The 14,057-nt window shown below is 40.4% G+C and overlaps 1 protein-coding gene across 1 annotated transcript in view; it reads left to right on the top strand.

Moving 5' to 3' along the window:
- The window catches only part of ccndbp1 (cyclin D-type binding-protein 1), a 39,709-nt gene extending 26,666 nt beyond the window's left edge, over positions 1 to 13,043 (top strand). The window contains exons 8-11 of the mRNA XM_073061610.1: positions 1,083 to 1,339; positions 6,955 to 7,015; positions 9,333 to 9,379; positions 11,309 to 13,043. Coding sequence (XP_072917711.1) covers positions 1,083 to 1,339; positions 6,955 to 7,015; positions 9,333 to 9,379; positions 11,309 to 11,417 — 474 coding nt within the window. The 3' untranslated portion in view covers positions 11,418 to 13,043. The remainder of the gene's footprint in view (positions 1 to 1,082; positions 1,340 to 6,954; positions 7,016 to 9,332; positions 9,380 to 11,308) is intronic.
- Positions 13,044 to 14,057: the final 1,014 nt, after the last annotated feature.

The following is a 14,057-nucleotide window of genomic DNA, read 5'->3' as shown; positions in this document are numbered from 1 at the left end:
TCAACTGCACTGAGTATAGGCCCAGAGTCATCCATCACTCCCCACTGGTTAAACATTTCATTCTCAGAATAACTTTTGATAACTTCCTCTGGACACTCTCCAATGCCAGCACATCCATAGCATGATCAAAAGAGCACTAAAGTGCAGAAACAGGCCCTTCAGCCCATCTAGTCCATGCCAACATGAGGAAATCTGCAGATGCTGGAAATTCAAACAACACACACAAAATGCTGGTGGAACACAGCAGGCCAGACAGCATCTATAAGGAGAAGCACTGTCAATGTTTCGGGTCGACAGTGCTTCTCCCTATAGATTCTGCCTGGCCTGCTGTGTTCCACCAGCATTTTGTGTGTGTAGTCTGTGCCAAGCTTATTCTGCCTAGACCCATTGAACTGCACCTGTACCATAGCCCTACACACCCCTCTCATCCAAACTTCTCTTCAATGCGGCAATTGAACTCTCATCAGCACTTCCATTGGCAGATCATTCCACACTCGCAATGCCCTATGAGTGAAGAATTTCCCCCTTTCACTTTTAACCTATGACCTCTAGTTCTAGCTTCACCGCACCTCTGTGGAAAGAGCATACTTGCATTAGTCATATCAACATTCTTCAATTTTACATACCTCTATCAAATCTCTCCTCATTCTCCTAATATACAACCAAAATGGGGTTCAGCAGTTCCCACAGCATGCATCTGCAACACATGATCTGTTTGAGGCTCATGTGTTGTACCTATAATCCTACTTGCATCCTTAATGAAATTAGTTGTAATTTGCGTCTTTATTAATTCTCATGTAGATAGTAATCTCATTTACGTCTCAACTATAAGCCTACTCAGCAATTAGTTCATCTGGGTAACTTAAAGAGTAAAAGTTAGATGTCCTAGCCGGTAAGCAAATCAAAGAGACTTGCTGCTTTAATTCCTTGCACCTGCACTCGCCCCTGTAAACTCACCAGCAACAAAACTTGCTTCTTCAACTCCTTCCCATTCTCTTCCTGTCTCGTTCTTATCTACACAGAACTCAAGATAATTTGAACCTATTTGTGCTGTTGAAGTAAATGGATATGTGTATTGACAGGCTCAACACACAGAAAATGCAGATCCATTCAGTGATATTTTCGAAGATGATGAATCACACTTGCGAGAAAACCGGGATACTTACTGGTCAGAAGAGGACAAACAGGTCATGGCCCCCTGCTTTGGGCTACTGAAAGCAGCCAAAGCATGTTTGAGAAAAGTCTCTGGAGCCATTAAAAATCATGGAAAAGTAGACACGTTGCAAAGCATAACACAGTTGGATGATCTGGGTGATGTCTCAAGTGAAATTAGCCCCAGGTAAGTTTTAAATTGCTGAATGCAAAATTCCTGCAAGTAATGTTTTCTGCTTTTGTTGACAACAAGTGGCAAAAAGAATTAAATACAATTCAATATGATCAAAGCGTAACAGAACTTGATTTATATATCTGGTTCAGGTAGGCTCTGCCAATAAAATGTTTGAAATCAGGTTGGCACGTTGTGCAGACTTGGCACAGTGCTCAGTACTTAGCTCAGAATAATTTGTGTCCTGTTACCATGTGTCTAGTCTGTTGATCACTAACAAACAAGAAAAAATCTGTAGGTTCTGGAAATCTAAAAAACACACACCAAATGCTGGAGGAACTCAGCAGGCCAGGCAGCATCTATGGGAAAGAGTACAGTTGACATTCTGGGCCGAGACCCTTCATCAGGACTGGAGAAAAAAATGAGTCCTAACTCTTCATCTTTTTTTTTTCTCCAGTCCTGATGAACAGTCTAACAAGGTGTTCCTTTGCAAGGCTAGTGCAGAAATTGCAGGGGCCCTAGGAGCAGTATTTAAAATGCCCTTAGCCATGGATGAGGTGTCAGAGGATTGGAGGATAGCTGATGTTGTTCTGTTTAAGAAAGGCTCTCTGAATAAGCCAGGAAATTGTAGACTGGTGAGCCTAATGTCAGTAGTGGGTAAATTATTCAAAGATAATTCTAAGGGACAGATTATAAGAGTATTTGGATAGACAGGGACTGATTAGTGAGAGTCAACATTGGTTTTTGCGTGGTAGGTCTTAGCAAACTAATTTTATAGTTTGGTAGTCGATGAACAGTATCCTGATATAGATTTTGTATTATCCAGGTGGTCTAAGGCCTTGTGAAAAGCCAGTGAGATTGCGTCTGCCATTGACCTACTGTGGTGATAGGCAAATTGTAGTGGGTCCAGGTCCTTGCTAAGGCAGGAGTTCAGTCTAGTGATGACCAACCTCTCAAAGCTTTTCATCACTGTAGATAGTGAGTTCTACTGAGCGATAGTCATTAAAGCAGCTCACATTATTTTATTTAGGCACTGGTACAATTGCTGCCTTTTTGAAGCAAGTGGGAACTTCTGCCTGTAGCAGTGAGAGGTTGAAAATGTCCTTGAGTACTCCTGCCGGTTGATACTCTACTGCCTTTCAAGGGTTCACCCTCTTTAAAAATAGCCTAACAGCAGCCTAGCTGGCTGGTGGCGCAGTGGCATCAGCACTGGCCTAGGGCGAGAGGTCCCGAGTTCGAATCCAGCCGGCTCCCATTAAGGCAATGCTGTAACTTGCCTAGTATGCGAGTTCCCAGTCGTCTGCTTCCTGGAAATAATACCTAACAACAGCCGCTGAGAGAGGGATCACAGGGTCATCAGGTGCAGCAGGATCTTCATAGCTATAGTTATATTCTCCCTATTAAAGTGGGCATAGAACTCAGAGGCAACCCTTCAACCTCCAAATATCTTCGCCCTTGAAATAGCCCTCTGCAAGTCATACTTGGTTTTCTGGTACAGACCTGGGTCACCAGCCTTGAATACCACAGATCTAGCCTTCAGCAGACAATGTACTTTCTGGTTCATCCATGGCTTTTGATTTAGGAATGTACGGTAAGTTTTTGTAGGCACACACTCATCCATACAGGTTTTAATGAAGTTGGTAACAACTGCAGCATACTCATCCAGATTTGAAGATGAATCCCTCAATACAGGGATTCAAAGTCAGTGGCGCCCAACCACCAAAGCATGTCCCCAAAGTCCCCAAAGCATGTGCTACCAGGCTGAAAGGAAACAATATGATTTGGCGGTATGAAATGATATGAGTAAGCTGCAGATGCAGCCCTGACACCCATGTCTTATTCTTCAGGAAAGCCTTCGCCTTCAATCCTCTAGGGCCACATCTGCTGAGTTACTTGAAATGTGTACATTCTTCCATTGAGATGCTTGTGAAACCTTAAGAATTTCTGATTCTGTTAGCAACAAAGGTTTGGAATCTGGGAGTTTCAATCTTGCTATATTTCAGCACAGAAGTACTATCAGTCCAAATAACTGAGTTCTGAAGCTGTTTGTGCAAGTCCTTTCTCCATACAGCTTGCCATCGTAGCAGCGATGAGCTCTATACAGGGGATGGAAACCAACTTCAATAGACCCCTAGGTTTTCCCATGATAAAAATACTATACACGTGAGAACATGTGTCATGCAACAGTAGGTAAGTCACTGCTTTTTAGCCATCCTCGGTTGCATCTGTGAAGTGATGTAACTATGCAGCAGTAATGAATCCACAATCCAAGGGGTTCAGACATCTAACAACCTTGAAGTCTTCCATCTGGCAGAGTTCTTCCACCCAACTTGTCCCTGAGCAACTGATGTTGGTATAGTGTCTTCCCAGCAAAGCACTTTCTTATATAGCTCTTGTAGAATGTTCTAGCAGATAGACTCAAGATTCCTAAAGGATTGTAGATGGAATTAGTTATGGAGAAGATCACGATATCTTGATCCAGATCCAAACCCTTCATGTCTTTTGCTCATTCCTCTTTTGGTATCACAGATAGTACACTATGTCTGTTGCTTATCCACTTTAGCACAGCTGTATACAAGGTCATGATAGAGAGACACTGTTTCTTTCTCCGAAGACTCTTACACAAGGCAGTCATCAACATAGAAGGAATGCAAAACCTTATCCACTGTCTCGCAGCTGAACTGTTCTTCGTTGTTTACACCTTTGCTTATTGCCAGTGATGTAGCATCCTGTATATTCCAAAACACTGGGCGTGTAGCAACCTTTACTCGACCTTTCAATAAAATCAACAATGTTGGTTAAAGTCGGCTTATAGCTGTGCCTTTCTTGCAGTTCACAGACCACCATTCTCCATTTATCCCTAAGCATACGGGGCAGTTTCTTTATAAGAATTGCCGTATTGGCAGGCATGTCCAGTTCACACATGTACTGCACTTCACCCATGGCATTGCAACAGCCTCTTAGAAAAAGATGGTAGTTTTGAAGAGCTGTCAGATTTTCAGATTTGATAGGTGCCCAGTAAAGAGCCTTTCACATGTAGGCTGATGCAAATACCTGTTCATTGCCAAAATGTTCCTGTAGTAAAGCCTTGGTCTTTTGATACCTTTCTTTTAGGTCAACATACTGTTGTTTCTGACAAGCTCCCTCAGACGACCTCCAGAAAATAGAGGCGGTCTCAGTTGTCAATCTTGCCTTCAACACTATTCTTAAAAGCCCTCATGAATTCATGATACTGTAAAGGATTGCCATTGAAGATTTGAATCTCTCTTTTACACAGAGATGTTGTTGCTGTATCAATAGGTTGTTATTTCATTTTGCATCCTTTTGGTCTCCATAGTACTATTCAGACCTCTATCGTTTAAAACAAGAGTGTTTCCATGCTGTGTTAATGTCCTTATGAACATCTTGAGCTGTAGGATATGAAATAGGTTCGGAGTGAATGCCCTGCACTACTTAGGACCCTAACTCACGTTTCACAGACGTTTGAGGAACAAATGTATCAACATTGACGTTGAGTGTGTTGGCCTTATCGATATAGGAACTCACGCCACAGGACTGTCCGGCTGGAGCACTAACACACCTACCTCACTTGTAGCCCTTAGCACATTAACTTTGGCCATTTGTGTTGCAGTTTCTTCCTGCAACTTCAGCTGCTCCTTCCTTCTCTAAAGCTGCTTATTTCATTTCAGTTCTTGATCTTGCAGAACAACTTGAAGCATTGACATCGTTGCTTCGGTGTAAGTCATCCTGTGGATCCTCAGCTTTGTGCGTAGTCAAAACATGCTTGCCACCTGCCGCTCTGGCTACTCAGTGTTGAGATTCCAACTTCGCCAACGGGACCGAGGCAACCCTTAGCCGTAGGCTGATGTTTATTTGCTATAATAATTTTTTTGTTCACAAAACGTAGCAGTTACTTTAAAACAAATCAAAACTGCTCAGAGACAAAGCATGGGGTGGGGTTGTCTATGGTGTGCTCCACAAATACTGAAGTTCTAAGTCAAAGAAAGTACATTTGATCCTTTATTAAAAATCAGCAAAGACAAACACTATTGTAGCAACTTAAAAAAAAATTAATGAAACTAAAACTAACAATATAACAAAATAAGTGTACTGAAATATACTTAAACGTTAATGAATTTAAAAGTACTAAGCTGGATGTTATTAATGGTCAACAAAAAATATTGTTCCCCTGACTTACTTCCTACTCTGACCAGCGTAAAGCTGCTAAAGACAAAACATGAATACGTAATTATTCACTTCTACCAGGCCCCAACCCACGTGACAAATTACCCATAATAAACATTCAACACAAAATACAATCCAGTCGGACAGAAAAACATGGCTCCAACAATGACTGTTTTTTTAAATGACGTACTATTTTTTTCCCTGTTGTCATCTTTTTACCTATTGATCAAAATTTAAACTCTGTGTGCAGACGTGCAGTGACTTTCCTCTATTTAACCTACCCAAGCAAGCATCACAATCGAATCTTGTGTAGGCCCTTAGGTTCTGCAGTTTAATCTTTCAAATGAAATCTCTTATCCTTGGAATTGATCATTGTTTCTTCACCTTCCAGGGAATTCATGTCCTTCCTGAAGTTAAGCTAATCAAAATTAGGTTCAGTTTTGTCGTGTAGTCTTTTGTCCTGGAGCACTATACAAAGATAGATGCAATCTTGTATCACCTTTTGTATTACTTTACAGCCCAGAACATCAGAATTTATGATTACCATCTACTTTAAGGTGTATCTCCTTCTTTGATATTTCATTTAGGAGCTAGATACAAGTTATGCAAACTTCTTGTATTCAGTCTTTATCTCGGTAATAGCACTTACTATTTCTGAAAGTGCAGGGAGCACATGACCTGTGCTACCATGAAAGATGCTATCATTTCATAAGTCATGAAGTGTTTTGCCCCAGAATGTCAACTTTTTAATTGCCCCCATAGATGCTGCCTGACTTGCTGAGTTCCTCTAGCATTTTGCCTGTGTGTCTTATGAATTATATTTGAGGTTCTGTCTCCCTGCTCAGAGGATGAAAAACAGCAGTTGACAATATTTGAAGAACAAATACCCAAGCTAATATTTATCTGCAGACTAAGATGGCAAAAACAGATTATCAGGTTCATGGCCTTATTTACTTTATTTGCTTAACATCATTACAGTGAACATAGATAATCACTTTAGTACTTATTACATACAATTACATATTATTTTGGAAGCTGTTTAAAAGAAAACTTTAATCCATTGTTGCTAAAGTTTATACATTTTTATCAAAGGTTCAGCATAGAAGTGTGTGCTTTACAAGTAATCCTGCATAATGGCTATTTGGGTAATGGAAATTTGCCCTTATAGAATCACTATCTGAAGATTTAACAATGAGAATGAAATTTCTCCTCGTAGAATTTATGTGGGGAGGAAAATAAAGCAATAAGATTTTGCACCTCTCGTCTCTTGATGAATGCACAGGCTTTGCATTACAGTGAATTGCAGAATAGCCTGTTTTTTTTTTAAAAGGATGCAAACCCCTCCTACCATGTGGTCACCTGTAATTTTTTTTGTGCTGAAGCATTATACTAGCTTGTTGACTTGTATATTTGAAGCTACTATTGATACTTTTTTTCTTTAATAGTGTTGATGAATTGGTGTTGAGTCTTTATCCGCCAATGAACTATATCACTGTGCAAACGAATGTGAGTATCTGTCTCCATCTTCCAATAAGCATTTGCTAGCATTAGATGTTTACACAAAAACAAACTACTCCACCTGCTGGATTTGTTGAATATTTCCATAATTTTTAGTTGTTTAATATTAGGGTCATTGTGTATAAACTGATTTTGTAAGTATGTACATCTTTACAGGAATAAATCAATAAAATGGGCTTCATATTATTGACTTGGATGTGATCCCATGTTCCTTAACGGGATGCATCTGTGGGTTTGTTGTTGTAACTGTTTATTTTTCTCTGCAATGCATCTCAATGACTGTGTATCTGTTAATGGATCTACAAGGTGGCTGGGTATGGGGAGGTGTATTAGTCCAAGTGAACTAATACACACATGCTTTTTAAGTTTTCTTTCTTTTATGGGTTCTGGGTGATTTAGGAATTGGGTCAAAATCTGGTTAAATATGGCACTAAGCTGCAATGTCCTTGGGTCTTGGCTCATAGACTTAGTTGTTTTTTGGGTTCATAAGTTTTGAGGACAGAGTGGGGAGTTAGCAGTCAAGTTAGGGTTTGGAGACTGGAATGAGGGAGAGTTCGAGGTCAGGCCAGAGTCCATTCGATGTGCTCCACAGTTGAAGGTCAGCAAACTTTGTGAATGGATGTCAGGTCAGCAAGCGCTGTGGTTGAAAGGCAGTGAGGGCAAGGACTGGTAACCCCGAGGTCAATGAGGCCAGAGTTCAGGGTCACGTCCACAGTCGATACTGAAGAACAAAGCCTAGAGGTCAATAACTGAAGTTGGCGAGCCCGGAATTTGAAGCACAATGGCTGAACCCGAGTCTGCGAGTCCACTAGGGAAGTTCGAGGCCCAGTGTCTGAGTCCATGAATCTGTTGGAAGCCCAGAGGCAGCTTGTCCTGCAGTTGGAAGACTATCTGTGTGTGTATATGTGATTGGGTGGGTGGAAGGGAACTTATTTTGCTGCTGTTGTTTTGTTTGTTGTTGTGTGATGTTGTTCGAAGATTTAAAGTACATTTATTATCAAAGTATGTATGCAGTATACAACCCTGACATTCTTTGTCCCACAGGCAGCCACACAACAAAGAAAACCATAGAACCCATCCAAAGAAAATATCAACACCCTGTAGGCAAAAAGAAAGAACAAATCTCACTAACAGCAAAAAAACAAGTGAGAAGGACAGAATAGAAAACATCAAACCACAGTCAGTAGAACAGTCTAGGAATGGTCAGTTCAGTTCAATTTAGCGCTGTGTCATTCGTTGGTTGAAGGCCACAGAGACAGTTCATCCTGATCAAAAGTGCACAAAATGGCAGTAAAACAAGAGTGAAAAGAACCAGAAACACCTATAACATAAACTATAGAGTACAATCCACAAATCATGTTGATTAAACCTTGCCCAAGACTCAGGACTCTGACACCATCCTCTGGCAGCAGCAAATGCGAGGGAAAGAGAGACCAGCCAAATGCAGCAGCTGGCACCTTCCCCTCTCGTTCTTGTTGCTTTCAATCTTGTTTGATGCTTTAGTCGGCAAGATTGGTGATCATGGGCTCGTGTCCCATCTCCAGGCTGCACACTCTGCTCTAAACCTTACCGAGTTCCCTCAGAGACAGCAAAGCACGAGGTTGCTCAATTAGTCCAAAAATACACCATCAAAATGTAAACCACTGGTTTCAATCACGTATCAAAGCTTAGTAGCAGAATCATATTTGAATGAAAAGGAAGTAGAAGGAGTAGTTTTGTGAACGGTCTGAAAGATGATGCCTTTAGTCGCATTGTTCGCTGGTGCCATCTCGTTGCTTATGGTGTTCATGCTAAGTTGTGCTCATACTGAATTGATGGCAGAATATTCGGTGAGACTTGTGGTCTGCTCACTGTGCACACTCGGTGCTGTGGGCAGACTAGTTGTTAACGCAAACAATGTAATTCACTGTGATTAAATTAATCTGAACCAACTGATTGGCTATTAGAGCCAGATCTCGAGACTCACTGGTTCGGTACAATATATCCAAACGTATTTTATGAAAAAACATCATTGAACCTGCTTTTAAACTGTGCACGCAAATTATTTTTCTCTAAAAGTGCAAGTTCTGATTTTTAAAAAATTATGATCAGCCAAGTGGATTAAAAGATATTCAACACATTTCTACTATTCAATCATGTCCTTCTGTCTTCGAGAGGTCAACATATGAACTGTCTTATACCCTAGGAAATGTTGCATTTAATATGATGGCCTTGGTTGATTAATGGGAATCTTGTAAGTTTTCTAACAAGTTATTGGAAAATATATTTTAACTGGATTATTTTCAGATTTTTTTTGTTATTTCAGGCTGCAAAGGTTGCTTCTGTCTTAAACAAAGCTCTGGAAATAACTAAGTGAGTTCAATATTTTACCAGGGTATTATACCTTAAGTATTTTCCTTTTCAGCTCATTTTTTTCAAATGATAAGATGTTACTAATTTGGGTCTTTAAGTAGCCCGTTGAATAGTTGAGGTCTCAGCAGAATGCCGTGTGGGATAATACCTGGTCACTAACTTCAAGAGATCAAAGGTTGTGGAAATCAATGGACAGTCTGAAGAAGATTCAAAGGTGCCAGAATTAAAGTACTCTGTCTTTGACAACAAAACTCAGCTAAGTCAGCTGGAAGAATGGTAGGGTGTAATTGGTAAACATTGAGGAATGAGAAAGAGAGAGTGTTAATAGGAAGACGAGGCTGGAGTCAATGTAAGTTGATTACCTGAACAGAGGTGTGGGTAAGACAGTACAGGTAGTCCCCGAGTTACGAACGTCTGACTTACGGACAACTCGTACTTACGAACCGAGGATGGAGAACGCCGTCCGCCATTTTAAATCGTTGCTGTTGACACTGTGTTGAGTGTTTAACTTTGGATTTGGCTTAAATTTTTCTTAGTAAGATTCATCCTGACCCCGCCCCCCCCTCCCCGTTCCAGTCGGCTGGTGGCGCAATGAGATCAGCGCTGGGCTCTAGAATGGAGGTTCGATCCAGTGACAGGCCGCTCCCGTGCTGGGTTGTTGTTGATCCGGTGACTCCCGTACCATCCGTGCCGGCTTGATGTTGAGCTTGCAACTCGACCTCGTAAAAAAAAAAACACTGCCACGTCCAGTTTAAATTCCCACGTGGAATATTGTGGATGATCAAATACCCAAACCTAGCACAGCCCCTATTTGTCCCATTTAGGACCCGGGGAATTCAGTGCGGTGGTCCTTAGGACCCAACGGATCTTGGGAGCCGGCGCAGCTCAGGACCCACCGCCCGCAGTGTTTCTGTTCCATTGACGGGAAGCGATCGTGATTGAAAATAAAGTGGAAATAATAAAGCGTTTGGAAAGAGGTGAAACGCCATCGGTCATTGGAAAAGCGTTAGGCTACAGATCGGAACAATTTTAAAGGATAACGGATAAAGTGAGAATAATGGAGCATGTGAAAGGCCCTGCCCCGATGAAAGCTACAATTATTACTAGGCAACGCAGTGGTTTAATTATTGGAATACATATGTTTCTTAAGTGTTTTATATGCATGGAAAGGTAAAATATATACTATATACTAAGAGACACGTTTGACTGACGCTAAATAATACCGGATGTTCTGGTTCTGACTTAAGTACAAATCCGACTTGAAGACAGGCTCAGAAACGGAACTCGTACGTAACCCGGGGACTGCCTGCCCACCTTTCTAGATGAATTATAATATGAATTATAGATCAAAGTAAATGGAAATTGTCAGCTGTGAAACAGCAAAGTATAAATTAGGATTTGAGAGGGAAGTGGTGGAGGCATTGGAGTGAAGATGCAATGTGCAGTTGGGGAAAAAATGTGATGCTAGTGATAAGTTGTGGGACATTGTGTTTTCCCTTGTCAGATTGCATCAACCTTTATTCTGTTGCAAGATGTGCTTGAACTCATAGCAACCATTCACACCTGCATTTGTGAGAATATGTTGCACCTGTTACTCTGATTAATAATGTTGCCCACAATCTTTTCGTATCTGTTTAAAAAAAAAAATAGCCTTTATTGTGCAATGATAGAATTTGCTGATGGGGAACAACTGAGGGTGACAGTGGAGATTATAAATTGGCTGTTTTGATTTGGTAAACAAGGTTGGAATGTGATTATCGATCATTAATGTGTCATTTGGCATTACCAGTGATGTGTTGAAGTAACATTCATCTAATTTATTAAATTTTGAAATTCGGAAAGTGTGACCAATTCATTATATAGTGGATGTTTTTCTGTTTGGTGTTGTGTTATGTTTTAATGAACAAATTCATTTTTTTTCTGGCACAGATCCAGTCACGTGTGTCCTGAATCAGAAAACAACTGGTTGCATTTTCTCAGTGGAGCAATTGATCACAATATGGACAAAGTGAAGGATTTAACACAAAACTGTTCTTAGCATGTGAAAAGAGATTACTGTTACAATGAAGAATAGATTGGAAAAATGTGTGTTCAGTTCAAGAACCCAACCAGTAAATAAAAATTGTGCTCAATATTTCAGTTGTCAAAGCGGTTGTGTTTGTACAAGAGCCAGTGATTTCCTTGATAATTTATGTGCCTTAATTTCTAAAATTATCCATGAATACACATTTTTTAAAAACAGTCAGATGTTCTAATGTTATTACACATATATGTCAAACTCGAGGCCCGCGGTGGAATTATCTTTGGCCCGCGAGATAATATCTAATTACTATTAAAGCTGGCCCCAGTAATCGAAGCGCCTATGGCGTATGATATGGCTAATGCTGAGTTTATTCAGGTACCAGGTTTTCAGGGTTTTGAGTGTTTATTCGGCAGTCTTGCTCGGCAGTCTTCTTCATAAGAAACGGAATTTGTAAAGTGAAACACTTTGTAGTTATAGCAGAGACTGAGACACATGAGAGCAGGCTGAAAAAACGGAGGCAACGAAAGCTGCGTTCGCATGCGTCCAACTGATCCGGCCCGCATGAAGCTGCATTTTGCTCAATCCGGCCCGTGACCTAAAATGAGTTTGACACCCCTGTTTTACATATTAGCATGATAGAAGCTTTCATAAGTATCAAGGGTGCCTTTTGACCTTCGAAAAATGCAGTAACATTTTAACATCAAATTTGAGTTTCTTTTAGGGATACTGCTGTGTTATAGATATTTTTCCCATCAGAAAGATTATACAAAGGTCTTCCATGCACACTAAGAGTTTCCATGCAGTGTTTAAGCTTGCATTAGCCTAGTGTGCTTTGGATAATTGGGGAAATTGTGGACTGACCTCCAGGAATATCTTCCAGGCAGAAGGATAATATTTGAGATTTCTGGAAAGTTTGCTGTGAAATTAAGTCTTCCATGTTGAAAATGTACTGTAAACATGAGAAATTTTGAAGATGCTGGAAATCCAAAGCAACACGCACAAAATGTTGGAGGAACTCAGCAGGCCAGCAGCATCTATGGAAATGAACAAGCAGTCGTGCTTCGGGCTGAGTGTCCTGAAGAAGGGTGTCAGCCTGAAACACCGACTGTTCATTTCCATTGATTCTGCCTGACCTGCTGGGTTCCTCCAGCATTTCGTGTGTGCTGCTTTGAAAATGTACTTTTTAAGAGCTTTATTAAAGTTTATTCTGAGCTGTATTTGCAAGTGTACTACTGTTTCTGTTTGATTGGACTATATAATTGTTATTTCCCTTATTGTTTAACTTTCTTATGCTTGTTTGTATTTTATATAATTACCTATGTGCATGTAATTGTTCAGTGTGTTATTTAGTCGTTGCATTTGTTTGTTTTTTGAGTTTTTTTTAGTGGCAAATATCACATTAATTGAATAGGAGCTATCTCATTGGTTAACTGTTATCTATGGAAATTCAATAGAATTAGCAAACTGGCATAAGAGGACCAGCCCACGCATATTGAATCAGTCTCTTCATCTTCTGTCTGTCTTCAACAAACCCCCCTCCCCTGCCACCCCTCCTCAACTAGGCTCTTTGTCTTTCTCCCTCTCTTTCCTTTCTCCTAGTTTCATTCTTGTAATGCTTAATAAACAATCATAACCAACAAATTTTATGCCTTGTTCTTGACTTCCAATGAACCTTGGATCAAAAACATCAGGATCCAGCAATTTTGGCCTAGTCGGTAAATGGTCGTGAAGATTTAAGGACTTGGAAGAATTCCAGATGAAATGGAAACTTCAATTTAAACTATATTTAAATAGGAGGTAAGACCTCCTTCCTATTTTGCAAATTGTCCGAGAAGTTGCCTTGTTCTCGCTTCAATATGCCATCTCGTAGAAGTTTAAGAGTGAAGGAAAATTCTGTTATAAGACCAAAAGATATAGGAGCAGAAGTATCCCTTCATGCCATGACCAATCAAGAATCTATCAACCTCTGCCTTAAATATACATAAAGACTTGGCCTCCACAGATTTGCCACTCTCTGGCTAAAGAAATTCTTCCTCAACTCTGTTCTAAAAGGACGTCCTCTATACTCAGGCTGTGACCTCTGGTCTTGGACTCTCCCACCATAAGAAACGTCCTCTCCACATCTGCTCTACCACCTTTCACCATTCGATAGATTTCAATGAGATCACCGCTCATTCTTCTGAATTCTAGTAAATAGAGGCTCAGAGTCATCAGAAAATCTTCATATGACAAGCCATTCAACTCTGGTATCATTTTCACAAACCTCTTGAACCATCTCCAGTTTCAGCACATCCTTTATAAGATAAGAGGCACAAAACTGCTCTCAATAAGTGGCCTCACCAGTACTTTATAAAGTTTCAACATTACATCCTTCCTTTTATATTCTAGTCCTCTTGAAATGAATGCTAACATTGTACTTCTTCATCACATACTTAATCTGCAAGTTAACCCTTAGGGAATCCTGCACAACGACTCCCAAGTCCCTTTGCATCTCAGTTTTTTGTATTTTCTCTCCATTTAAAAAATTGGCGACAGTTTCATTTCTTCTCCCAAAGTGCATGACAATACACTTCCTGACACTGTATTTCACCTGCCGTTTCTTTGCCTGTTCTTCCATCTGTCTAAGTCCTTCTGTAGCCTCTCTACTGCCTCAAA

This window comes from Hemitrygon akajei, chromosome 11 (assembly GCF_048418815.1).
Source record: "Hemitrygon akajei chromosome 11, sHemAka1.3, whole genome shotgun sequence".
In the NCBI taxonomy this organism is placed as follows: domain Eukaryota; kingdom Metazoa; phylum Chordata; class Chondrichthyes; order Myliobatiformes; family Dasyatidae; genus Hemitrygon; species Hemitrygon akajei.
This window is presented reverse-complemented; position numbering and strand designations above follow the sequence as displayed.